At 55.6% G+C, this 27,387-nt stretch overlaps 1 protein-coding gene across 7 annotated transcripts in view; it reads right to left on the bottom strand.

Moving 5' to 3' along the window:
* SLC2A4RG (SLC2A4 regulator) overlaps window positions 1–27,387 on the bottom strand; it is a 49,614-nt gene continuing 22,227 nt past the window's right edge. For 3 of the 7 annotated variants that reach the window (XM_048819751.2, XM_075118672.1, XM_075118671.1), the window contains exons 3-9: window positions 15,591–15,700; window positions 14,371–14,618; window positions 13,254–13,354; window positions 11,888–12,170; window positions 10,489–10,608; window positions 8,930–9,042; window positions 1–7,978 (exon numbers count right to left, since the gene is read on the bottom strand). In XM_048819751.2, coding sequence (XP_048675708.1) covers window positions 7,867–7,978; window positions 8,930–9,042; window positions 10,489–10,608; window positions 11,888–12,170; window positions 13,254–13,354; window positions 14,371–14,618; window positions 15,591–15,700 — 1,087 coding nt within the window. In that variant the 3' untranslated portion in view covers window positions 1–7,866. The remainder of the gene's footprint in view (window positions 7,979–8,929; window positions 9,043–10,488; window positions 10,609–11,887; window positions 12,171–13,253; window positions 13,355–14,370; window positions 14,619–15,590; window positions 15,701–27,387) is intronic. The other 4 variants (XM_075118667.1, XM_075118668.1, XM_075118669.1 and 1 more) reach the window with 4 other exon arrangements.

Raw genomic sequence — 27,387 nt, 5'->3', positions numbered from 1 at the left:
GACTGAAAAACACAAATCTTTTATTTTTTTTGTGTGTCTGACAAACCCTCCCTTCCATGGGCACATGATTCCGGGCACAAGAGGGGCCTGAGCGAAGCACACGTGTGACAGATAGCATCGGCCCAAATTCCACTTGCAAAATCCTGGAAGAAAATTTTAAAAAGGGGCAACCCCAGCAGTGCCCACTCCAGCCGCACCCCTCCTGCCAGGAAGAGCCACAATCCCGGGTCACAGAGTGCAATTCCCTGGCGGGTTTTGTACATTCTAGCCCAAGTAATTCAAAGCCGGTTCCACTCGTTCCGTTTTGTTTTTTAATTGCCACTTACAAACACCCTTTTACACATTGATTTTCCTTTTCAAAGCGCTGTTTGGCTTCGTTACTTTTCCCCGACCTAGCCTGGGATCCCCAAAGGCCATGCTTCCTCTTCGTCTCAGTCTGCATGGAGCCAGCAAGCTGGGCCGGTTTGTGCAGTTGCGGGAGAGATGGCATGGCCTCTTACTGCCTTCCCCACCAACTGAGCACAGCCTAGCGCACGTCCCCCAGCTCTGGTCCTGATTGACGTGAGCAGGAGCCTCACCGGTGGTAGGAGTGCAGGAGGACTGCCTAGGCTGCAGGGCTCCTACAAAGTGCATGACCATACCTTCCCCTTCACCAGTGGGGCACCGGGGGCCCTGGCACGTGGTGCCTCACCCCCCCCCTTTGCGATACACTCTGCCCTCTTTGGAAGGAAGTGCTGGCTCAGCTAATGCACGGGCACTGGTGATTCTTCCACCGCAGAGCGGCTTTCTGCCAGGGCACTGGGGCTAGTTTGCAATGCAGAGGCTCAGTACCAGTAATCAGCAGTGGACAGGGTAGATGACAAGGGCTGGTCCGACAACTGTTCCTGCCCAAGCTTTGTGTTATTAGCCAGGACCTCAGGTTCCTAGAGGGACCAGCGCAGGCCAGACAAGGGACAGGAAATCCAAGCAGAGAGACCCTCATCCCAACCCAGCTTCAGTGCAGCTGCAGAAAGCATCAGTACCTACAAAGATCCCTAGTGCATGAACCTGTCAGAGTCCCACAAGGTCAGAGAAATGGGTAACATCACACAGCTCAGGGAAACAAACAAGCTACATTCATTGCCTGATGGCCAGCAGGTTCACAGGTCAGAACTAAATTCACCTCTGGAGAGGGGGGTGGCTCAATTCCCCTGAATTGTGACTGCCTGTACGGAGGGCATGCGGGAGTTCGGAGTGTGGCTAGGGCATAGCACATCTTTGGTCCACCCAGATATCTCTTGTGCATTCCCTGTCCATCTGGCTTTAATCCTCAAAGAACGTGTCCATTGCACTAGGAAACCACACGCATGCACACGCCACTCACTGCAACCAGTTACCTTCCCCCCTTGCACAAAGCCCGAGGCGACACCTCTGTGAGCAGCACCAGCGAGGCCAGAATTGGTGAAGGGGCCCAGCAGGGCAGGGAGCTGGTGGCCAATCTCTGGGGTGAGGGAGGCACTGCCAGCCAAAGCCGTTCAAAACCATGAAGGAGCAGCAACTTGTCTGTATCAAGTGCAGCTCGTCTGTATCAAGTGCAGCCAGAGAAAGGAAAAAGGCCACCAGGATTCCTTGGGCAGCCACCTGCACCAACCCTCCCAGTGCAGGGACCCCACTGGTGCTGCAACAACCTGGAGCCGAGAGCAATTCCAGCCAGATGCATCTCACAGCCCAAAACCCCATCGCACCCATGGCCCTGCCAGCAGGGCCCCATCGCCACTTGATCCCATCACAGGCTGCACGCAAGGAGCCAGGGAAACCACGGGCTCAGCCCCCTGCACAGCAAACCAGAGGGGTTTTCCCACTCGGCAGGGAAGAGACTCTTCTCTGCTTTATAGCTTAGGAGCACCATCAGCAGCCATGGGATGACCCTGCTCCCTCCGGCCGGGGCCGACCTGCCCCCTGCAGGCCGTTCCCATGCTCAGTACATTCGCTTTGGGCAACGTTCCTGCCACTTCTCCTGAAATACTATTCCCAGCGTCCAGTGGACGCACCCGTTGGACCTTTAAAAGACACCAGCGGAGATGGAATCTGCTGCTTCTGAGCCGCCGGCCAGCATCTGGGGATGTAGGATTGTCATATCGCTGAGACCTGCCACACACTCGGACTGCAATCCCACCAGAACCAGCCCGAGGCCCAGACAAGCTCCCCTGGACCACAGCCGGGAGAAATCCTCAGGTGCAGAGCTGTCACCCCGGGCACTGCTGGGATCCCACCCTGCTGCCATCGGGCTGGGAAAGCAGGAACTGAGCCCTACAAGAGGAGGTCCTGGGAATTTGTGGGGAAATCTTACAGCAAAAGGGGATTAACATGCTGAAGAAAGCAATGAAATGGTCATTAACGCAACAGGCCTAGCGGTGCCAGCAGGACCGACCCTGCTGTTTGGGCAGCCCCTTCCCTGGGATTACACTTCTCCGCTTTGCCCATGGCTGCAAGGGGTGCACCCCTCCCCTCCCCCAATCATTTGCCTGGGGAAATCACAGTGCAAATTTGCTTTCTTAAGAAAAGTGAGTTGTGTGCTAGTGAGCAGGGCCAGCCCCAGGCCCCGAACTCCCTGATTTACCCTCAGAATTGGCACACCACAGGTAGGGCACGTCCCTTCACACTCCACCCCTTCCCCACAACAGAGCTCAACCCTGAGGGTGGGGGCACCATTTCCATGCTTGTTCGGGCCCTTACCACGGGGGAAGCTGCCAGTATTTGCAGAGGGTTAGACCCTGCAGTCCCTTCTAACCCTCTGACTCTATGGGACACCAACCACCAGGAACCAGACTTGGGTCCCAGGCCACTGGCCAGCCCTCAGAGACTTCTGGTGACTACAGACCAGCGCCAGCTTCGAACCCGTGCCCCTGGCAGTGGACAAGGGTTAGTGCTGGCAGGTCCTCGCTATGCCATGCTGTGTTCTACCCTGAGAGAAGCCTGGGACATGCGACCCTCCAGCCTCCCCTTGGTGCTCCCCCAGAGACAGCGGGTTCTGCAGGATCCCGTAGCTCTGAGTGGCTGGGAAGCTCAGTAATGGTGGAGCAAGGGGCGAATATGGACCCCTGGAGCTTGAGAGGGAGGAAAAAGGCTTTAGGAGGAAAATAGCCCAGAACAGCAGAGCTCAGAATGATGCGTCCTAAAGCGCGGGTGGCTGAGCTCCGTTCTATAGAACTGTGCTGGGATACTGCCCCCCACAGCGCCAAGAGGGGGGGCTCTCACTGCCCCACAGAATGGGGCCCACTGCATCAAGCCCCACATCACCTTGCTCTGAGTCTGAGCACCGGAGCTGGCCAAGGAGGCACCTGGCCAGGCGTTCCAGCTGGGGATAAATAGGGGAATTCTCAGAAGGGCTTTGAAATGCTGGAAGTGGCGGGAGATTCCTATGATCCTGCACGACCCCCGATCGGCTGAGAAATACAGCGGGCACCAGCTAGATCTGGGGTTTGCATCTCAACCCCTCTCCCCTGGAAGGATCCAGCGTAGGCCCATGGCTAGTCAGAGGCCCCGCTACAAAGCCACCATAACACTACCTCTATGAGCTACTGCCCCCTCTCCACATGGTCTGAGTCAGGAGATCAAGAACAACTGGACCAAACTGCTATGAGCAGTCTGAAAAGAACCATGGACAGCAACAGCTGAGCAACCAGCAGAGAGCTGCAGACATTGAAGTCTCTCCGGCCATCTTGGGGAAGTCTTCAGGGGCAGTAAAAGATGGCGGCAATTCTGAAATCGGGCTTTCCCAGCCCTCCCCTCAGACTGTTGGACAGCAGAACGGGCAAAACTTCCAACCGAGTTTTCGGCAACGTTTTTCAACAATGGGAAAATACCACCGAACGTTCAGAGAACCATTAAAATGCTTTAAAAAATTCTCAGGATTATTGGTTTTTACTTAAAAATAAACTGAAAACCCAAAAAACAGATCACGTGGGTACTGTAGCATCACCAGGCTAGGAATTCCTACAGCTCACCCCCTGCTCAGTCACCCCTCCACACGGACAGCAGGCCAGGAATCATTGGGCTAGGTACTCCCACCCCACAACCCTCCCACCAGTTTTCTTCCTGTGTTTAGGACTAATCAGAGCTATATTACTGCTTGGGGGTGGGGTGGGGCCTGTTGGTTTTAAACACACCTAAACAGGGCAGGTTTGTGCAGGTGATTTCTACACCCCAGATCCTAGAGTTCCTCCATGGAGACAGGCTTAGGGTCACTTCCCAGCCAGATACATGAAACTAACACTCCCAAACTACGGCCCTGACTCCCAGTACCTTTCACATTCAGGAGCTCCCCCCACCCAGGGGCATTCACACCAATACACACCTGGCCCAGGCTCCCTTTCCCCCACCTTAGTTACAAACACACACGGCCTGTCACCACTCCTAGCCAAGTCTTCAAGCACCATACACCCACCTGTGAATTAAGTCTCATGTTACCCTGGAGGTAGGCCAGCATTATCCTTGTTTTACACAGGGGTGAGGTGCACTGTATCCTGCTCCCACTGAAAAAGATGCAGTAGGATCAAGCCCCATGTTAATTGCCTAAAGCCATGCAGCAAGTCCGTGGGTGTGGCAGGAAAACAACCCCGAACAGTGCCCCCCATCAGACCATCCTCCCTGGTTACAAAAGGCCCATTCCCAGCCCAGCACTATGCCAGGCCAAGCCCTCACCTCGCTGGAAACAATCAACCTGCTGAAGCAGGCCTGCGGCTGGCAGCTTTGAAAGCCCAGTCCGAGGCAGGGACAGGCCTCGCACTGCACAGAAGGGAGGCGGCGCCCTGGGCGACAGAGCAGTCTCCAGGCATCGCAGTCCCAGGCAGAAGGTGGCAAAGTCCCTTCACTTCGGTCTGTTCCAAGAGACCTCGAGACGCTTGGTGTTTCGGCAGGGCCTTTGCCCCGGGGCCCTCAGTGCCACCATGAATGACCCAATTCATGCCTGGCACGTGGCACTGGCCCAGTTCCACAGCAGGGCGGAAAGCACAGAGACCAGCCAAGAGCACAGAGCAAGCCTGGGGGCAGGGAAGGGGAGAGCAAACGTTTTTGAAAATTACACAAAGTTCCCACAATTTAATCGGTCAATGATTCACCCACAGCCTAGCACCAAGGGCTAGTGGCCATGATCAACTTACAAGTGGAGGGGGGAAAAGGGGGACGGGGGGGATGGACAGATGGGGCGTGTGGGGGTATTCAAAAGGGAGAATATAACCTGTGTCATGAGTGTGAAAAAGCCCTCATCACCTGCCCTGGCGAGGCAATATGGATTGTGCCCAAAGGGAAACTGTCAAATCATTTCTCATTCAAATACCAGGAGAGAGCCCATTATGAAAATTATTCAAAGCCTAGAAAGGCCAGGGGCCAACGTGAGCTACCTCAAGAGGGGCCTGGGTTTTCAGTGCTGAAAAAGGGCCCAGGAAGGCAGCTCCGGTCAGATACCCAAAAATTGCGGGTTACTCTCAAAAGCCTTGTCCTTGCGATTATCACTCTGCCAGCCTGAGTCACAGCCCAAGTGCGTGGCCACACTAGGAAGAGAAGCGGGAAAACCTGCCTCCCCGGGCTGTACAACAAGTCTCTGCAGGTGCACACGTTTAAGCAAGAGTGGCTGTTTGGACACCACCCAAGTCCCACCTACACTGTGGGCATACGTGGGATTTCAGTGATCTCCTTAGTGCCACTTACGTACTTAAATTAGACACCTGCCGAAGCACCCTGCCGAGGACCATAACCGGAGTATTCCCCCTGGCATGGACCGTACTGCTCAGGCACAAAAGGCAGCAGAGGAGTATTCATTATACATTCATAATAGGGAGCTTTTTCCATTCAAATCTGCCTTAGTAGGGCCACTTGGTGCACAGACAATTGGTTTTGTTTACAAAAAAACCAACAACAACTTACATAGAATTGAGCCAGGCTACAAACATTGAAAAAACAATCTTACAAAATACGGCTTCGTAAACACACGCACACACACGTGCATGCACACAGGGACTCGTGTCTTTGCATCCAGCAAATGGATTTTGGGGTGGGGGGTGAGATTATCTCAGACATTAACGATCCAGGCAAATTCCAATGGACGTTACCCGGGTTGTTGCAGTCAAGACTGCAGGACGCACAAAAAATGCACAAAGGGAAAACTACATTTCCCAGCAACCAGTGCTGCTTGCTTATAAACAGGGTGTTCAAAGGGATGGGGGGGTGATGGGAGAGAGAAAGGATTCTGGGAAATATAGTCCCTACAGACACAAATCTGGAGACGTGCTTTTGGAAAGCAAGGAGATGAGGGTTTTCTCCATCTCTCTCTCTCTCTCGTGCCCAGGGAGGGAATATTTAAAATACGACCTTTAATATATTTTATTAAAAAAAAAACCACACACACAAAGAAAAGAATAAAGAAAACTCTTTGTGCAGTTTGGCTTAGTGCAAATGGGCGCGTTGACGCAGGCACTTCCGGGCGCTCTCGTTGCCACGGGAGCGGGTTTTTTTTTTTTCCTTTATAAAAAAAAAAAACAACAACAAAACACTTGAATCCCTCATCCTGGGTGGACGCATGTCCCCCGTCTCTGCCCTCTGCACCCAGGGAGCCGGGCTCCACCCACAGAGAGGCAACAGAACAGGTGCAGCTGGGGGGAGGGGCAGGTAGCGAGCCACATTTTCCACACGGAAAAGAACGACCAAGAGATGCCGCATTTTCCAGGCACAGCTTATTCTTCGGCATCGTTACCCCCACCGCCGCTTTCCCCCCACCCCGTGTCCATCCCGGACACAGAGCTCACAGATCTGACCACACACGCGTTTTCAAACAGTTGAGGCATCTGTTGCTGAGTCCATCTCCCTCCCCCTCTGCCGTCCCAAAATCGAGAATTCCCTGGAGGAGATAACAAACAGCACCGTCCCCCCTTGCCCCAGGGACGCTGGGTGTTTTAGCCCACCAGAGTCAGGACGCAGATCGGACGTAGCACTTTAAAACCAAGAGATAAAAAAGAAGGGTAGAAAACAGCTGCTCGGAACCTCGTCACATCCCCGTGGGCTGCACCGGCAGGCCGGGTTGGGTCCTTTTCTTGGTCTGAAGTCCATTTCGGTGGCGAACTGTGGTCGGTGAGATTCCAAAGCAAAAACCAAAAGGGAAAGGAGCTCGCGGCTTCCTGTGCAAGCACAGTACCAGGTCCGCTCCCCTCCTTTCCCACAGCGCGAGACGGAGCTGGCGGTTGATACTGGCCTCCCACTGCTGGATCCCAGCGCACAGACATCCCTGGCTTGGCCGGATCCCTGACGGCAGTCAGACAGCGGGAGGGAGGGGAGAGGAACGTAGTGAAGGAAGAGAAAATAGCTTATTTCCAAAAGAGAGTGATCAGAAAAGCTCCGTGCGTACGTGTGCGTAAAGTGTAAAGCTTCCAAGAGACAAGAGCATGACGCTGGCGGGGAGGAGACAGGATGAGGCGCCGCAAAAAACAAAAATACAGCGCCAGACGAATGGCTCTCAGGGGCCGGATCCTGGAGGGACCCGGATGTAAGATGGTGTAGGGAGCCGTGTTGCACCAATGGGGGTGGAGGAGGGGGAATGAGTTTTTCCTTTTCAAGGACAGCCCCTTCCTTTCCCCCCCCACGCCTAGAATCACCGCCCTACAATTCCTCAGAGCAATTGCAGGCCAAGGGGCTCCTTTTTCCTGAGTCTGAGGCAGTTTCCGGCTAGCCGCAGCTGAGTCCCTGGGGGCCCGGAGGTGGGGTCGGGGCTCGAAGGCACCTGAAGTGCAAAACGTGCAAGAAGGAAGCGTTGATGCTGACTTTCCAGAGCTGGGAAGTTCCAGTGGAGCCAGAGGGGCCCGGGCAGCGGGGCCAGGCGCGGGGGGAAGGAGGCGCTCAGTCGACGAACCTCTGACAAGCTTTCTTCCACCGGCAGGCTGTGCACCACATGTCCCGGTTCTCCATCCCATACACTTTGCGGCACTTCTTGGCCTCGCCACGGGGCTTCCTAGGGGAGAAGAGCAGATGGGCCCGTCAGAGCGGGGCTCTGCCTCGGAGAAGGGAGCGCGAGCAGCACCCTCAGCGCAGGAGACAGGGCTCAGCGGGGACGGAGGCCGATGCACTCCCGGGGCGCTGCTGTACCAGCGGAGCCAAGGCCTCTGGCCGGGAGAGGCGTGGCCGGGCTCCCTGAGACCCGACGGGGTAGGACTGATTGTGGAGTGTTAGCACGAGCCCACGGGCTCCCAGCACAGGGAGTTTCTGCATCTTTAGAAGCAGTTAACTGGCACGGTCCTGCCCCGACACGCGTTCCCCCCCCCAAGTTGTGCGGCAGGTGAAAGGGGCGAGGAGACGGTTAGACACCAGGCCTCGGAACGTGGTATCCATTCAGTGGGGTGAGACGACTATCTAAGGCCTTCCCCAGCTGGTGGCTCGTCCTCACATGCCCCCTACCTCCCCTGTCCCAGAGATGCCTTCGCTGGGCACGCTCACGGCACAAGCCGCACATTAACCTGGTGTCACGATCCCTTGAGCTGCCAAGAGCACTCCTCGTCCCGGGACTGGGCCGGAGCACCGCTGGGCTGCCTCCCCGGGCAGCACACAGCCACACTCGAGACATGGGTCCCTGTACCTGGGCCCCCAGGGACTCCCTCCCCTCCCCTCCTGGCCTGCGAAGAATGGGGAGACAGGCAGCTAATGGAGCTGGGGAGGGATCTGGCTCCCAGAGCAGCCCCAGGTGGCCTTTTCTCTCCACCTATGAGATTAAATGCTCACGCACCTGAAGTGTCCAGCTGCCCCTGAGCCTGGCTCCTTCCCAGGCTGGCAGCACGGCTGGAGGGGATGGCTCAGGTGTCTATGCATCAGGGACAACTTCTCCCTAAAGCCCAAGGTTCCAGCCCCAGGAGGATCGAGTCGGGCTGTGGTCGGGCAGGAATGGGCTGTTAGCACCGCCCCAACTCACCTGGTGCCCGCAGCCAGCTTTGGCACAGAGGGGGGCGCTGCGGTGATGGGCGGGTGAGGGATCTGCGGCCGCTTCTCTCCCACGCCAACGGGGCGGAGCGCCGTCAGGCAGCCCTGGGGACGACACAGACCACTGTGAGACCCTCCTGTCCCAGCCAGCACTCACGGGCCTAGCAACCACGACCCCGCCAAGGCAGAGCGAGCATGGGGGCGAGAGCAGACCTGCACCCTCTGGGATCTGCCCTCTGGAGATACTAGCCAATGGGAGGACAAGGAGTCTTCAGCCCACGGTCCCCACGCTGAGACCTGGGAGCCGAGATCTGGGTGGCAGGCACCAGAATGCACCCTATGCCCTTCCACCTGGCATGGCCGAGGAGGCCTCACAGGGCTAGATGGAAGCAGTGACTGTCCATTTCAGCCTATGGCTGATGCTGCAGCTCCCCTGGTTCTGCAGGTCTCACAACCTACTTGTGTCCTGCCAAGCGGAAACAGCAGCTGAAGAGAACGGGAAGAGTGAGCCAGAGCCAGAGAAGAGTTAACGCTTGGGGTGGGGGAACCTGGCTCTGCCTCAAGGGTCTGGAAAAGAAGACCAGTTCCCCTCTTGTGGTTAGGTGAAAATCGCCACCACCTGTTTCGTGGCCTAGTGATTAGAGCTAAACCCAGGGTTGTGAGTTCAATCCTTGAGGGGGCCATTTAGGGATCTGGGGCAAAAATTGGGGATTGGTCCTGCTTTGAGCAGGGGGTTAGACCAGATCACCTCCTGAGGTCCCTTCCAACCTTGATATTCTATGATTCTAGTTCTGCCACAGACTGAGCGAGCTTGTGAAACTCACGGTGCCTCTGTGCCTCAGTTTCCCCATACGTAAAAGGAAAACACCACCCGACCTCAAATGGGGCTCAGGCAGCTTAGCATGTGTGTGTGAAGTGTTCTGCAGTCCCTAGGCAGGAGGCACCAGGCAAGCCCAAACATGATAACTGAAGATCTAGGAAAACAGGGAACTTTTCTACCAGGGACCATTTCACAGCCCAAAGTTTTCCACTTTTCACACCACACCCTGAAAGGCAGAAGCTTGCTCCAGTGGCAGCTGGAGTCTCTGCTCTAAATGCAACCAGGTCCCAATTTCCTGCAAAACCAGCCCACGTTCGAGCCAAAAACATCCTGTCAAAGGCCACAGGCTTGTCATGAAACAGAGTTTGTTTTTCAAAATGGAGACAAGACCGATGCAAACCCCTGCAGCGCACAGCATTCCAGATCAGAAGCCAGCCTGCATGGCACACGCACTTCCACTGTCTCTGCTGAATTCTAGCCAGGAAATTGCTCTGTGCCTCCCTCCTTTCCCTCTTCTGATGGACTTGGAGCATCCCTCCTCTCAGAGAGCGTATTGTGCTTGGCACCTCAGGGACAGGGACCCGTAGACGGGACGGGTTTGGGGAATGATCTGGGCTGTTTTAGCACAGTCATACGTCCCATTGAGGTACCAATATGGGCCATTCTAGGACTCCAGCTGCCTCTCTCCTGCCAGCCAACACAGAGGGTGGGGGGACTGTCTGGTTACTCACCGGGGACCCTTTAAAAACAACTGGTGACTGTGGCGCTGGGGGCGGCTGCCAGGAGATGCTGAAGCCCATCCCGCCAGGCAGGGTTTTCGAAGCAGCTGAGATGCTGATGGGAGCCATCGCCTGAAAGCCACAAATGTAACCAGGAGAGGATGAGACGCATCTGGGCACGAGCACGGGGGGGCGGCCAGGAGAGCTGGGGAGGGAGCTGGCTCCCGTCGCCCCAAAGTGGCAGCAAAGCCCGGTGAGACCTCCCCGGCGTGGGGCCCAGCTCCGGCTAACACTATGCCTGCATTGCCCAGACGGGGCAGAGCTCTGGACAGGCCTGACAGAGAGCAACAGTGCCGAGAAATGTCACAGGCATCCGAACAAGCCCCTGCCGGGCCCCCACCTGCCCATCTGGCAGGCGTCGTCTGCCCAGCTGGGCAGGGCCACCACTTCATCAGAACGCTCCAGCGGAACGGGGGGGTGGGGATCGTCAGGAGAGATGAGCAGAGGGAGTCCAAGTCCAGCACGGTTTTGGCATTAAATACGCTCTCAGAACCTTCCTGCCACGGGATGGTTCGGCTCCCAGGTCTGCGTGGGGCTTTCGCACTGTGTGTACGAACATAAGGGCTGCCCATTCACTCCAGTGTACTGCCTCCCACTGGCCCATGCCACACACTTGAGAGCCCCCCAAATACCACCCGGGGTGGGCAAGGAGGGACCATCCCCAAAGCCCAGCTGCTGAGAATTTCTGCCCCAAAACACGAGGCACGACAGCCCTGGAGCATTTCTATCCTGCAACTGCAGCTGCTGCTCTCGTCTTTTGTCCTCCCTGAAATTTCCCAGATCTTCAGCTGGCCTCAGGCTGGACTCTGACTTTACCCCCATTTTCACACGCATCCCTGGCTGCGCCTGCAGAAGTGTCCAGGCCCCCACTCAGTGCATCCAGATCAGGCAACCTGGCTCCAACTGCCTGACTCACACAAAACGAGCAAACACACTTCTGGGAGCACTGCCAGTCATGCGAGCAAAGATCAGAGGCCAGACTGTCCCCCTAGGCAAACCTGACTCCTGCAGCGGTGAGTTCCACAGGCTCGCGGCAGCATTTCCCTCCCGACATGGCGAGGGCCATGCTCCAAAGGCACCTCCTATACCCCAGCCACTGCCTCTTCCACAAGCACCATCTGGGAGCCTTGTTTGAAAACATTTGCTGCACAGTCTGAGGCTGCAGCATGGCCAGGGCAGCAAAGATGCACCCTGTTCTAGGGACACTCGTCAGGGCGGACGTGGGAGACGTCAATGGATTTGCACTGGGCTGAGCCTGGTATGGTTTTAGCTCAGGGACTGAGGAGCCCACATGTCCCAGCATGCATTACTCCACCATTTGTGTCCTCCTTCCCCACCAATGCGGTCTCACCTGCTTTTCCACATGGCCCACCTGATAGGCGTGGTCGGTGTGGACATGGCACAGGCTCGTTGGAGCTGAATGACTCAGAGGAGACTCCACGGAGTCCTCAGGCTTCACCAGCACCGGCGGGGTTCGCTGCACCTCCAGAACAGGGAAGGCCGGGGGCACCGAAGAAGTGGGTGACACAGGGGTCAGGCTGGACAGTCCATCCGTCAGGGAGTCCACGTTGACGTCCAGCTCCGTGTAGTAAAAGTCCTCCTCGCCGTCACTCTGATCCAGGTCGGCTTTCCTGCTGCACAGGGAAAACGGAGTCAGGCGCTGGAGACATTTCCAGCCCTGACCCAGCCACGGGGGCAAGGACAAGGGTCCTCCCTACCACCTGAGAGCATTCCACATGCGATTGTGCTGAGTGATCACAGCACCTGGAGCGGTTTGCTGCTGGTCACTAGCAAGGCATTGAGAGAGACAGCCCAGGCTGGAGAGAGCTAAGGGGGCACAGTGGTCCCAGGCTGCACCCCAGGGATCCCGTCACAGTGGCGCAGCGAGCAGGGTGAAATACACAGCTTGTTGTGCTGAGCAAGATTTGCACTTCATACACTGGTGTAAAGATTTTAAGTGAGGCTTTAAGTGTGGGTGCTAAGAACAGTCAGGAGGAGGCTACCGGTTTGTTATTTTCTGTTTGCTTATTTCGGGAAAGGGAAATAAGGATGGAAAACGAGTGCACGCAGTGAAGCTACTGCGAAGTTGGAATTTTTTAGACTGCAGGTTGCAGAAAAAGAAAGAACACGAGAGAGTCTTGGTACTAAAAAAACTGGCCACGGAGAAGACGGAAAGAGAGAAAACATGAACTGGACCTTCTAGAGAAGCAGAACCAGAAACCACCGACTCCAATCATTGCCATCACTCCAAAAACCCACAACTGGGACCACCTATGGCCTGTATACAACAAGGACCCTGCTCGCTGCGGCACACCCATCCTATCCAACAACCCTGGAGGGCCAGCAAGGGAGCAAGAGGGATTCCACGCCTGGCTCATCCCACCGATAGGGGCTGGGAGGGGATTGCTCAGTGATCTCTTGGGCTGGTTAAGGGAAGCGATGGAGTGGATGGACTCCAAGACAGGAGGCTGTAATGAGAGGCTTCCTGAATGGCAGACGTAAAGGCAGGAGCACGGGGAGGCGAGGAAGAGAGAAGTAACCTGGAAGCAACCAAACACGGCTGCAAGAGATGTTGGGGAAAAAATTGGGGGAGGAGCTTTGGCAGAGCCTGCCCTGCCCGTAGGACGTAATTCCTTCCTTCCCGGCCCTCATCCTACAGCGCAGGCTGCCTAGTACCACCCAGAGCACTGCAGGACCCAGCGCACCCTCATGCCTACCCGAGGTGGACGGTTCGGATGTGCTTCTGCATCCCCGAGGAGCTGCTCAGAACCTTGCCACAGCTTTTCCACAAGCACTTGAACATCACCTTGGTGGAGTTCTTGGGGAGGGGAGAGAGAGAATGAGAAAGAGAATGAATGAGGCCCAAAGCTCCCACTCGGGCACAGGCAGCCCCACTCCATGGGGCTCAGATCTCCACCTGGAAAGGGGGCCAAGGCTCTTAATCCCACAGGCTGGGCCGAGTGTGCGTGGGGAGGGAACATGGTCCAGTGGTTGGAGCAGGGAACAGTGAGACTTGCCCGTGTCACCACGTCCCTCTGACTTGGGTGAGCTCCTGAACTGCTCCCCCAACTGTAACATGGGCCCAGAGGTGCCGGGAGGCTCTGAACTGCCAGGCCCAGAGGTGCCAGGGGGCTCTGAGCTGGCATAAATTAATCACTAGTGCTAGAAGAGGGGCTGCAGACCATTCTGCAGTGGGGAAAGCCCTGCTCGCTGCAGGGACGCAGCTCAAACTCCTCGGGCTTCCTGTTCACACCCGCGTGCCATGCGGGGCACTGGACTCTGAAGTTCAGGCCTGGCTGGAGAGTCAGAGGCCCCTCACTGTTACTGTAATTCAGCCCCCACCGGGAGCGCCCCTCGGCCCTGCAACCCGCTCCCCAAGCCCGTCCCGAAAAGCGAGTACCGTCAGCCTTGAAGGCACAGCACAATGCCCAGCTCTCCTCTCCAGCCTGGCAGGGAGGGCATGTGGACGAGGAGCAGAGGGGGAGCAAGTTGATTATTTGGGGGAGGAGACAAGTCTTTTTCTCCTGCCTGCAGAGAGGCCCCTTTCTCGTCATTTTGATGAGTCCGCTTCGCCCCCAGCACTGCTCCGGCCCCACCCCCAGGGACGGCCCCGAGCCTCGGTCCCCCTTACCCCTGTCCATGCCCTCCCACCCGTCCCTTGAGCTGCGGCCCCACTCCCAGCCTGTTTCCTGGGGTGGGGCGCAGACCATGAAAAGTTTGGGGACCACTGCTCTGCCGGACCCCCGGGACTCTCCCCCCCCCAACCACCTTCCTCACTGCGCTGCTTTTGGACCGGCCCTGCAGCCCCATCGTTCCAGCTCCCATCCTCCGCACCTTCCTCTTCCTGGGAATGGGGTCCCCGAAGAGGAAGTGGGTCGCTTCAGTCTCCTCGCTGCCGTCGTCCAGCTGGGGGGCCGGCAGGAAGCTCTTGGCCACGTCGGTGGAGAGCGGTGGCGACGGGGTGGAAGGGGTGGAGCGGTCGCTCGGCAGGTCCCAGCTCCAGTCCCCGCTGTTGTTGCTACTGCTGCTGTAGCTGGAGGACATGGCAGGACCCTCCTTCCAGGCCTCGCAGCTGGGCTCTGCTGCGGGGGCGGGCGGGCAAGAGAAGAAGAGGAATTCAGTCACCCACTGGTCACAGGGGTCAGCCCCAGGACACGCAGACGTCAGCCCCTTCCAGTGCTCTGGCAGATAAGGCACCTGCTGAGCGGAGCTCTGGGAATCCCACAGGCAGAGCCAGCCCAGGGGGGCATCCGGGTGAACCCCCCAGGCAGCAAGCGCCGTGCCCAGCCTGAGCTCTCATGCGCCATCAGGGCAGGTTTCTCCCCCGGCACAACTCCTGCAGCAGTGGGCTTTGTACAGCAAGGGCTGCCACGCTGGATGGGAACCTCAAACCATACAGGCCTCAACACTGCCCGCCCCCCGCCCTCCAGGTCCTTTGTTACGTGTGGTGTGGTGATGGAGGGGGTGTCCCAGAGCGCTAGCTGGGAACAATGCCTCTAGTGGTAGTGCCGCCAGGGCCCCTCATCAGCAGATCTCAGAGTCCTTGACAAAGAGGCCAGTATCGGTATCCCCATTTAACAAATGGGGAAACTGAGGCAGGGGGAGGGCAGTGACTTGCCCAAGGTCCCCCGGCAGGCCAGTGGCTGAGCCAGGAATAGAACGTGTGTCTCTTGAGTCCAGTGCTCTAGCCCTAGGCCATGCTGCCTCCCATTATTAAGCCAATCTCTATTGGAGACGAGGATGGGATTTCATGGAGGGGGGCAGATTATCGCCTATCTGCTGTGGCAGGGTTCTTACGCCTTCCTCTGAAGCATCTGTCCCTGACAGCCACCAGCACTGGGACACAGGGCTAGATGGACCTCAGGGCTGACCCAGTCTGCCAGTTCCTATGCTCCTACAAGTGGACTCGGGGGCCTGAATTCCGCTCCTGGCTCTGGAGGAATTCCCTACATCACACAGGATTTACAGAGGTGTAACCGAGAGCAGCACGTGGCACGACACCCCCGCTAGCAATTCCGCCTTGCCCATCTCGGGGCTCAGCATCCCATCAGTACCTGGGCTGAGGGTGCCAGGCGGGTTGCCAAGCACTAGAGGGCTAGTGGACAGGCTGGTGAGAACTGCGGCTGCCATGACCTCATCTATCCCCGCCTTGCCCGATAGCTTTCTGCAAGACAGAAAAACGGAGAACACAGCAGTTAGATCCAGCTTAGAAATTCTCTGGCCATAACCCCGCCAAGCGCCCCAGAGCTACCCCGCAGCAGCGGGGCAAGCAGATGCCCACACACCACCCTGACATCAGGTCCCAGTCCCAGGGCGCAACGAACCAACGTTCAGTCCACCAAGAAGCCTACTGAGACACCCCATGAGGGCAGACACCCGTCTGCAGGCCCCTCCCAATACCATGGAGCGCTGCGCGCCGAGCACCTGGCAACCATCTCCAGTTACTGCTGGCTGAACCAGCCACCTGGAGGGCAAAGGCGCTTTTACACCGCATAGGATTCCCACTTCCAATCCGGGCTTGTGTGGCTCCTACTAGCGACATGCAGGGGACAGGGGCAAGACAGTGACTGCCATGGTCATTCCGCTTCAGGTCTTTTCAAGCCACGCCGGCCGCGCAGGCTGGATCGTATCATACCCAGAAGAGCCACTTTGGGCAGGGGGGCTCCCACCCAACCCTCTGTCCGACGCCCCTTCATCCTGCTGAAGGCGTGGCTCATTCCCTCCACGTGGCCTACCCCAAGCACAGTGCTCCAGAGTGGTCACCCCTGGGGCAGGGCTGCTCTCAGCACCGTATCCACCCTGGTAATCATGAGCTGGATCTAAACCTGCCCTGGGCAGCAAAACCAAGGCCGCTGCCGTGGCGTGCTCTGCACCTGGGCACAGACACTGGCCTTTACACATGCACACATACAGGAGGGACAGCTGCCACCGGGGGAAGAGACCATCCCTAAGCCATTAACATAAAACCAAAGGGACGAAAGAAGAGTCCCAAGTCAACTGGATTCCTGCAGTCAACAGCTTCCAATGAACAGGACAGGCTGTCGCCCCCTCGACGCTGCATCCTCCAACACTTCCGAGCCAAGCAGCGTGTTACACTGGGCACGCTCCCCGGCTGGGAGACAAGCTGCGGGAGCCTCTCCCCAAGCCTGAGATGAGCGCGGCAGCGGGAGGACAAGGCATAATTGCTCATCCCTCTAAGGAAGGGTGTAGATCGCTGGATAGCGCAGAACAGCGAAGCGCACCGTAGGTTGCAGGCCAGCCTTGTGGCATGACCAGCTGCCGTGTGGAAGGGGCAAGCCACAGGTTTGTGCATCCAGCCCCTCGCTCCTGGGCCAGCAGGAGCGGACGTGCCCCAGAGGGCAAAGAGCGCTTGGACGATACCTTGGGCAGGCCCCCCACCACCTAGCAGAGCGGCAGCCTTAGGGTGCAGGACAGGGAAACCAAAGATCTAGAGCAGCCAGTGGGTCTGGCAGCGAGCAAAGCACGTTTCTCAGTCATAGGCAGGTCAACAGTGGAAGGAAGGGAAAGGAAAAGAAATGAGCCCTAATGCAAAGAGGGGTATCACAGGCAGCTGTACACTGCAGGGCGAGAGACCCCCTTAGTAGAAATCCCCAGCACCAGCCTGCCCCCACCACCCACACACCTCAGAAGCTGCAGTCCCTTTAAAAGCCAGCATGATTCATCCTCTTCCCCCGCCTCCCCAGTCTGCATCACATGATCCACCAGACCCAGGCAGCAGCCCAGAGCTGGGGGGGCGGGGGGGGGAGGAGAGAAGGGTTGCGCACAGGGCCTCTGACTGCCAAGTGCTTTATCTGGGTCAATGTCTAACCGAGAAAACCACGGGCGGGGGCTGGCCATGCCGAATGAGCAGAGCCGGGAAGAGAGGCTCCCGGCTGCGGAAGGGAGCAAGGGCTTTTGGTTCTGCATGTTCACGGAGGGCAGGGAAGCAGCATCTTGGGAGAGGCTGTAAGGGGGGAGTCGCTCCCCCTCTGGGGTCACTTAAAACACCTGGTTCTCCTCCGTGCAGGACAATGCTCTGCCAGCCAGCGAATTATCCTCACAACTCCCCTCCTCAGCTTAGGCAGGCAGCCATCCTTCTACCCCTCTAGCTGGGGAAACTAAGGCACGGAGTGGTTAAGAGACTAGCCCCCCCCCCCGAGACACACTGAGCCAGTGACAGAGCCATGATGAATACCCAGGAGCCCTGGTGCTGGGTCACACTCCTCCCCTCCCCCCGCTATACTGACTGGCAGCCCAGCACTGGCTTGGCGAGTGTACCCTGCCGCCCGAGGGCCTGGCTCTCTGCGAAGGGACAAGGGGTTTTCAGCCCAGAGACCGACGGGAGGCTGGCAGGGGCTGCCGAGCTCCTGCAGCAAGGGTGGGTCGTGGACTCTAGTCCATACATGCCGAGTGCAAGCCAGCAACCTCTGCCGGGCATCACCTGCCGAAAGCCAGAAGTGGCATCACGGGGCGACAGAGCAGCTAGAGAGCTCTGGCCTCTGCTTGTCGAGGGCTGGAAATGTCACGCACAGGCCCTGTGTACATGGCACACGCGACAGAACACAACGTACGGCAAAACAAAGCACTCGCCCTGCAGCGGCGTCCCCCTTCCCATGGGGCTAGGGCTGGCTCCTCGCTCCAGGCGCCAGAGGTCACAACCAAGCTGGGCCCAGCCCAGTGGGACAGGAGCTGCGGGGCAGCCTTGCCCTGGAAAACCCACCCCATGGCCTCCCCCCGCCCAATGACCCCCACCCTGCCAGTACCTCTCTCCCCCCAGGAGAGATGGGCAGGTGGAGGGGGGACTCAAGGGGGCGGAGGGGAAGGGGAATATAGATGGGGGAAATGGGGCACCCAGGGAGGAGTCCCTGGAGCTATGGGTGGGGGGTGGGAGGGAGTTTAAAGAAGGAAGCAGCAGGGACTGGGACAATCCATAGGGTTTGTGTTACTGAGTGGCAATGGAGAAGTGGAGGTTAGATGAGGGCTGCAGTACTGGGTACATTTCAAGGGGGGAACCCTAAGGAGCTGTCCAGGTTGTTTTGGAGTGCCTAACTGTGGTGGGAACTGGTGAGTGTCTCAAGGCAAGGAATAAAGCCTAATCAATAATATGGTACAGGATCTATAGACAGAGACGAGTACTGGAGGTATTTTATTAGCGTAAAAGAAATAAAGCAACATTTTAATGGCTAAAACAAAACCATGAAATTCCCCAAAAATAAAACGAAAATTAAATCACACTCTCTAAAGCTTTCTGCTGGAGATGGCGCCTCCTGCTGGTCAGCGCCTTCCTTCCCCGCCATTCGTCAGCCCAGGAGGCCACCCTGCAGCTCTGACACCGCTCAGCAAGTGGGGTTCCCTCCCCGCCAGGGGCCCGATTACTCTCAAGCCTGCCAGCCCGCCTGGCCCACGGCCATCACCTGCTCTCTCTACACCAGAGCTCTGCCTACGAAGGGGTCGGACTCCTTTGGCAGAGCGGGGTAGGATCCATAGTCCAGCACACTCCCGTGGACGCACTCTGCCTCCCCGACCTGTGTATAGAGATGCTGGCTCGTTCCTGCGCTCCAGGAGAGCGCCAAGCCTACGCCGCCCGGCTGAGTGCTGCAGGTTACCTTTTCAGTGCTTAGCCAACAGCGTCTCCCAGGACCCCCCATGCCACTGCCCACTTCCCAGGGCCCTCTGGGGGGAAAGCAGCTTGGGGAAACACAAACACAAAAAAAAAACCCCCGAACACCACAGAGCACCCTCCCCATGTCTCCCAGTCATTAATGTCCTGCAAACCCACTCCAAGAGCAGGAATCAGCCAGACTGGTGTATTTATAGCACATGTGGGGGTCCAGAATTTCTTGGGTAGCTTTTTCTGTGCCAAATGGTGCATTCCCTCACTCAGCCCCCAGCGTCCCCCTCACCCTGTAGGCTCCTTCTGAATTCCAGCAAGGAGCTCCAGGCTCGATTGATCCCTGGGGTGTAACTATTTACCCAGCCCGTCTTATGGCTTCCCTACAACGGAGCAACTGTCTTTGGTACACACCAGTGACGTGCTGGAGCACGGCTCACCAGCACAAACCACCACCAGGATCAACCTTGCCCTTATCTTCAGCTACTTAGATTTCCTAGCCTTCAACTCCAAGGGAGAGAGCATTCCCCGAGTACCCTGGTGCCTGACACAATTAAACCAGGTTTTCACAGCCCTCCACTATCACCAGAAGCCACTTCTGTTCCAGATACACGCACGAGGCTTACACCAGAACATCGGCGTCCTAGCGTACAAAGAGGGCCCTGAATGGGCATTTAGGGTCAGAATTAAGGGCAGCAGGGACCACCTGATCATCGAGGCTGACCTCCTGCACACCACAGTGCCCTGCACTGAGCCCAATAACCAAGAATAGGCTAGAGTGCAACATCCCCCCCAGAAACAAAACGATCATGCGCCACAGGCGGGATGGAGGTGCACTAATGGCTCAGGCCCTGCACTGGTAGGGAATGGTGTTGGTCAGACGCTCGCCAAGATGGTCCGGATGGATCTCTAGGGACTGCCTAGGAGGCAAAGCTGCTGGAATTGTGATGTCCCACATGTTGGATCCCTGTGACCACCTGCTAAGCTTTGATATCCTTGGCATTCAAGTGGTAACTGCCTGGCTGGCTATTGCCTTCCCTGTGCCACGGGTTAACATGGCCTAGACAGTCAGGGCGTTCTTGTCTCCCCACAAGACTTGCGTCATTCCGCTACTCCACCTCCGCTATCTCCAGTGGATTCGGCCACTTGCTGCCACCAAGAAAGAGTAGATGGGGAGCACAGAATTCATTGAACCAGCAGCGTTTCAACCCAACACTTCCAGGGCCGCTACCGGCCTCTGGGTTGTCCTGGGTTTCGAGTCACAGTGCAGAGAGCGGGGCCCTGGCATGCAAGAGGCAGCGAACCTCAATGAGCCTTCTAGGCTTCACCAAACCCACCCCACCCACTCCCTCAAACCCTGAGCACAAATATAAACGTTCAACGCTGGCTGCTGCATGGCCCAGACTATTGGGTAACCTACATGGCACAGAAAGCCAGCAGCGTCCCACCTCCCTCCCACAGTGCCGGTATCAGCTCCAACTTCTGGCGGTGAAGCGGAGATCGGCTTTCCCAGCCAGAGACGGCCTTGATTGTGCAATCACTACCTTGGCCTTACATTTGCACACCTGCCCCTCCTCAGCCTGCCACTGGCCCCAGAGCCCGCGTCTGGCAATTTGACTTTGCGCAGGGAGCAACACCGCTTTGTCCTCCTGCTGCAGGAAGTCGGACGGGTACGCTGGAGCCCCGGTGGGGCAGAGGCATTCAGCCTGACACACAAAAGGCATAAAACAGGGGGAAAGGGGAGGAATGAGAGAAGTCACCATTCTTCAGCCCCCTCCCACCAGGCACACACCCCTCCTCTCCTTGCACCAATGACCACTAGGAGTTTAAATGAACATGGTGGTCAATGAATCATTCCCCAAGGTGGGGGACTGCTTTACGGGGGGGGGGGGGGGGCGGGGGGGGGGGGGGGCGTGGTGACTGGATGGCACAGTGCCAGGCCAGCCAATTGTGGCAGCAAAAACAGCAAGAGAGATGGGCAGCTTCTCCTAAAGAGCCACTTTAAAATGGTTTCTTCCTGTCTTTAAATAAACCAGAGGTTGGGGGAAGGAGGAGGCGGGGGGAAAGAGAGGAGGAACAAAGAGCCAGCAAGACAAACGAAAAAAACGAAAATCTTTTACTGCGTGTCAGGCCAAGACAAGAAAACAAGAGGGCCTTCGCTCAGGGGCCTGAATCTGCCTTGCTGGATTTTTTGGGAAGCAAGATCGCAAAGCTGAACTGAATCCAGCGCTTGGCCATAAGTCTGGAGTGCAGGACAGGACAGACCTCAGGGGGTGTAAGGGAAGAGACTTGGAGAGCTGGAGGCTCCAAGGTTTGTTATTTTCTATTTTCCCCAGTGAATGCAGAGCGCCTGAGACGCCCCGGAGCCCTACAAGCTGCAGCCCTGTCTACACAAAGCTTCCCCCCTTTCCCAGTCACGCAGAATCCCTGTATGCCGCTGTTTCATACAGCGGCTGTGACTCGTTGAGGCACTTGGCTTCACTGCAGCCCTGCCAGCGTGCCCGCCAGGCAAGCGGCGCTCATTTGCAACGACAGTCACACTGGCCCCCGCTGGTACTCTCACTCGGCACTCAGAACCAGGGCTGCAGACAGAGGGCAAGGCTTCCCCGGCAGCTCCTCCTCCCAGAGGCCATGAGCAGGCAGCCAAGGGTCCCCTCCCCTTCTCATTGCCCCCTGCAGCAAAGCACGCCGGGGAATGGCTAGAGGGGCAGCTAGCCAGCAGTGCTGTGCCCTGGACTGCAGGAGCACATGCCACTCCTAGGAGGCAGCTGTGATGTTAGGGAGGCCAGGCCAGAGCAGGGGAGAAAGACATTCAGGGAAAGGAAGGACAGAGGAGATGGGCATGGCAAACTGGCTGATGGGGGCAGTGGGCTAGAGGAGAGCAAAGCAAACAGGACAGGGATAGTTTTGGGGCTCCAGCACAGGCCAGGGCTCTCCCCAGCCTGAATCCGCGTGATGAACAGTGCAGCATTTTCTGCTCCTGGGTTAATATTTAACAGGGTTGCTCCGGTTTCCCAATCCCCAACGTTTGCCAGACCGCTGCCAAGTACGCACAGAGTTTGCTGCTGCCTGCCATCCTGTCCCTCCCACAGCACTGCAAGCTTCCCACCTCCAGGGTGTCATGGGTCTGGTGCTCTCCAACCGGGAGCTGGACATACACGGATGGCACCGGCTGGCTAGGCACCCATAGGGAGAAAGGAGAGCGCTGGGAAGCTTTACGGCACTGCCATCTGATGTACTCATCCCCCACAACCCCCATCTCGATCCCATTACCAACCCCCCGGTCCCAGCTCCTATCAGTCCATCGCAGGCTCCCTCTCAGGAATCCAGGGGTTCTGGGCAGGGGTGGCCAGTGGATGCTGGAACAGCATGAAGACACTGCAGCTACTATAATCCAAGTGTTCCTTGTGTAGGACACTAGTAGACCTTTCTGTTCTCTCTAGTGTTTTCACCTGTGGCCTGTTATCCTTGTATGTAAGCACGGAGCTGCCCTCCTGGGGAAGCCAACTGGGAATCTGATCTGATTAATATACAAGAGCCAGCTCAAATCTGTGCCATCAGGTTACGAGAAATGTTACAACCCAGCTCCCGGGATCATGGTAGCCCCCATTCATGTGACTCTCCCCCCGCCCTTCATCAGTGGGTTTCCACACAATAAGGCCTGGATACCAATGCCTAGGTAGCACCTCAGAACCCTTAGGTGGGGAGAGTCTATTCAAGCCTCCTTAGCACCAAGAGCATCTCTTTCCACCATCGCCTCAGCCAACAGCAAGGAGGATGGGAGAGGCCTAGGAAGGGATTTATGACCTCTCTAGAGTTCTGTTGGGAAAACACAAGCATAGCATCAAGAGTCCCAACAGCCAGGGCTCTGGGCTAATGTTTCCAGTGCCCCACGTTCACCGAGCAGATGTACAGACCATTGGAGAGGAGAATCTGGCCAATCAGAGCAGCGTGTTGGAACAGGATTAATAGTTTGACCACAGAATTGTGCAATGCTACCGATTGGATCGATGAGCAGTTGGATGGTGGTGTTACAGCTGCAGGGAGCTTGGTGGGGGAGGGAAAAGACTGCATGGTGGAGCTCCATCACACATCTCTGGCTAAACAGAACAAGCCTAGGAAGATACCCCTTACTTGTGATAGCTGTTTAGAGCCCAGCTCAGTTACTGGTTGGGGCAAAGGGATACAGCTATATACAGAGCCTACTCAGAGATCAATCTCACCCAAAAATAAACTAGAGACCATTTTAATCAAATATACTAAACTAAAATGATATACAACAGCCAGTGGTTTGCCAATAGGCATCTCAAGCTAAGCAGCATATGCCTGGTTCAGTATTAGGAGGGGTGACCCACCTGCACACTCCAGAAGAAACAGTGTGGGTGACTCAGTAGGAGGTACTCTTCAATTATAGGTGGTATTGAACCAGCGGCAGAAGGTGCTGTGCTGCTGAGGATAACCCTCTTTCAGCTGAGACTTAAAAAACACAAAGTCCTGATCATTGGTGGCCATATAAAATCCAAAAGGACGCACCCTGGACTGGCAGCATTCCAGCTTTAGCAATCACAATCCCCCTGCAGGGTCAATAAATGCAGCATCTCCCTGTACTATTTCTTAGTGATGCTGGGTACTGCTGAACTTACTGTAGTTCACACCAGAGATGGCAGCACTTCCATGGTGGGAAAGCCCTTCTCTCTCTCCCGCCCCGGAAGAACTCACAGTTCAGGGCACTCAGCCATTTCAGCATCCCTAAACACAGCACCCTGCTCATTCAGACTCCCCCTCTCTCATGAGCCCTACCCTGCAAGTAATTTACTTACGACTAGGACTGTCTGAAGCCAGAAAGAGATTGGAAATTAAAGGCAGATGGGATCTTTAGTAAAAAAAAAAAATAAAATAAAATATAAATAAAAACACTCTCCTCCATATGGATGCATTCACTGGCTGCACCCCAGAGATGGCTACATTTTGACAGTCATGTCTGTATGTGAAGTGCTTTGGGGTGAAGTGGACTGGATACATGCATGGCCATGATTAATCAGTAACTAAGTCTGAAAAGTCCCCAGAATACCACTGCAAGAATAGTGCGTGTTTCTCATTAGCTGTAAGATTTCAGACATGGGCTACATTATGGGAGGAAGGGTACAGCTCTGACAGTCAGAATATAAAATCCTGAGGACAAGTGGATTTAGTTTATTTCTTAAAGCAACTGTCCCTTGAGTGAGAGAGTTTGCATAGAATTCTGCTCTCGAAGCAGGGCTGATGGGTGTTCAGGAGAGAGAGAGAAAGAAGTGAGACAGTGGGGGAGGTTATGCAAAAGCAGATGCAAAGTCTTGAAGTTTAAAGGTGAGCTGCGTGGGGAGAGATTAGACTCATGCTTCCAGGCAGTGCTAAGAATATAGGGGAAAAAAATGCCTTTTAATTTTTAATTTTTTTTTTTAATTCAGATCGTCGAGCCTGGAAGAGGGTCTGAGAAGAAGTAGATGTTTTAGTTCAACCACAAGTTGTTGGGCTCCATACAAGAATCAATGGGTGAAGTTCTCTGGCCTGTGGTACGCAGGTCAGTCTAGATCAGGTATGCAAAAAAAGGGGTAAGATTTTGGTTTCAAACCAACAGTTGTCATATGCGCTGCAGTGCATCAGAAAGTACCTGAGCCGTAAAATGCTCTTTCCCCTTTTCAGCCAGGACGGGGTACAAACACTCTGGGACCAGGCTGGCACAGTAATTTTATTTAGCAGTGCGCTATGCAATGTGACCGTACTGTACCCTTAAGCAGGGCACAGCTGGCTACAGCTGGCTCCAAGTCACACAGCTCCAGCCACTGAAGCGAAACGGTGACGTTCCGTATCACGCCAACACAGTTCCTCTCCTCCAAAGAGAGGCACATTCATACAGGGTCTGGTCACAGTGTCTGAAGAGTCAGCAGCGCCAGGGAGCCCCGAGATCAACAGGCCACCATACAGGAAACTGCTGTCAAGCAGGAACTCCCTCTGCACTCCCAGATCTGCAGAGACTGCAGCCTAGACCCTGCAAGGCTAGGAGGCAGGGGGAGCATGGAGAAATTGGCTCTGCAAGGAAATCGTAGGGGACGAGGGTGCCCAGTCAGGCCCACTGGATAAAAGCCTAGCTATGTGACAGAGAGCCTCCTGGCTCTATCTGTGGGGCAACCGGCTGCTTGCTATTTAGGTCTCCTCCCAGCAGGGAAGCGACAGTTCAGTTTGCCCAGCATTGGAGTATCCAGGGTCTGGAACCACGAAGGAGCAAGAAGCTGCCTGATGAAGCCCCCACTTTCAGCCAAGATTCACCCACTTCCTTGAGCCCCTGCCCTATCATACATACCTTTTGCAGAACGGCACTTGTTTTCCCATGTTTGTCCTCAAAACACCCAGCCCTTTTAAATGCAAGTTTTGTGAGAAAAGAAGCAAAGCGCCCTTTGGCTCATGTCCAGCGTGACTAGGCCAGATAAGAATGAGCAGCAACGGCAAAATTAAAAATCAAACAAATTAACAAGTCAAGCCACAGAGCGTAGCTCAGGAGCATACACCAACACATCACGAGATGTCATGATGTAGGTAAATTGTTTCTTGCAATCCGAGTAGCTCAAAAGAAATAATCAGAGCGGTTTCATTCTGGGTTTTTGATACATTGTCTAAAACCATGATGTTTAAAAAGGATGCTATAATCTAACCTTTTAGGCTTCCTTAGGCATTTCTTTTACTATGGAGTCCAGAAATACTTAAATTATACATATTAAGGCTTAAAATAAAATGGGCACAAAAAGGAGAAATTTGCATGCTTCAAACTTTTTTTTTTTTAAGATAGTTGTAAATGAATCAATAAAGGTTTGGAAATTGCTGGTCTAGATTATCACAATAGCCCCTTTTATGGCCCTGGAATCTGTGAAACACTGTCATTCCAAGAAATTGGAACACCCTTCTGCTCTCTACAGCTGGTCAGATGAGTTAAGGCCAGTCTATATTAGTAAAGTTTTCACCAGTCTATCATTATCAACTTAGGTGCTTAGCCTAAAGACTTCATTTTTGTTTACAGCAATTAAGATACATCTGGGAGAAAGGATGTCTGTGTTAAAGATTCAACATCCCAGGTTTCATGGAAAACCAAAGAGGCCATGGACAAGACCATCAAGAAGTTCCCCAGCAGAGCCAGGAATGAGCAGATCTGACAATCCAAACGCTCACAATACAGTCTTCCTTAGCCATCACAGAAAGGCAAAAAATCTGATCTCTACCAACTCCTTTGCAGGTCACCTCCACAAAGGGACCCGGCCAGTTTGAAGCACACATATGAAGCAAGCAGTCTCCTTCCCTCTCTATCCAACAGATCAGCAAGTGGGGGGGAAAAAAATTCTTTTTAAGGTCAACTTTTCACTAGTTATGCTGTTTGTTCCCCCCGCCCCGATCCCTCCTGCGACTCTTTCAACGCCAATAAGTTTTGTTTATAGCCAGTTTCTCCATCAGACACTGGGTGCCGCAGCGTTTGGGTTACAAACAGCACAGCGGAACGGTTATTTGTTTAAAAAAGAAAACCACAACTCCTCACCCGCCTGCTGGACTAAAATGATACGTCTACATAAAGATCCATGCCGAGGGGGCCGGGTCACAGTTGGTGACTAGATCTAGATTTGGGGCCAAATTGAATTATTGGCCTCCTCGGAAACGCTGCTGCACTTGTTCTGGCTGGGGAGGGAGGCAACGAGCTTTATTTACACAAGCCGCAAGGCCCCCAGCCGCGCGGCTGCTGGTTATCAGAAAACATGCAGTGCACAGGGCTGGAGGGTTTTTTTTTTTTTTTTTTAAATATAAACAAACAATTGCACTTAAGGCAGGCCCCTCCCTCTCAAACACACACATGGCCAATCGCCATCTCCATGGCGACAGAGGAGCCAATGGGAAGGCAGTTGCCAACTGGTTTGGCAGCTTAGTGCCAGGAGGCCCACCCCCTGGTCCAGCCCCTTGCTAGCCGCCACCCCCGACTCCTCCTCCTCTTCCTGTGGCTGCTCTTGGCCCAGAGATCAGGGAGCCAGAATTAGTCAACTCGGCTGCACGAGCGCGGGAACGAAGCCCCAGCAGCATAGCTTGCTGTCCTGCCTGGGAGGGAAGCAGTTGGCAGGCTCGGCTGCGAGGTCCTGGGGGTGCCGGCCTAGGGGGAAACCACCCTGCTTGTGCCACTCCAGCCAGCACGCCAGGGCTGGAGTCACTGTCTAGCTGGGGATCTCTGC

The sequence above is a fragment of the Caretta caretta genome, chromosome 13, assembly GCF_965140235.1.
Source record: "Caretta caretta isolate rCarCar2 chromosome 13, rCarCar1.hap1, whole genome shotgun sequence".
Classification (NCBI taxonomy): Eukaryota; Metazoa; Chordata; order Testudines; family Cheloniidae; genus Caretta; species Caretta caretta.
This window is presented reverse-complemented; position numbering and strand designations above follow the sequence as displayed.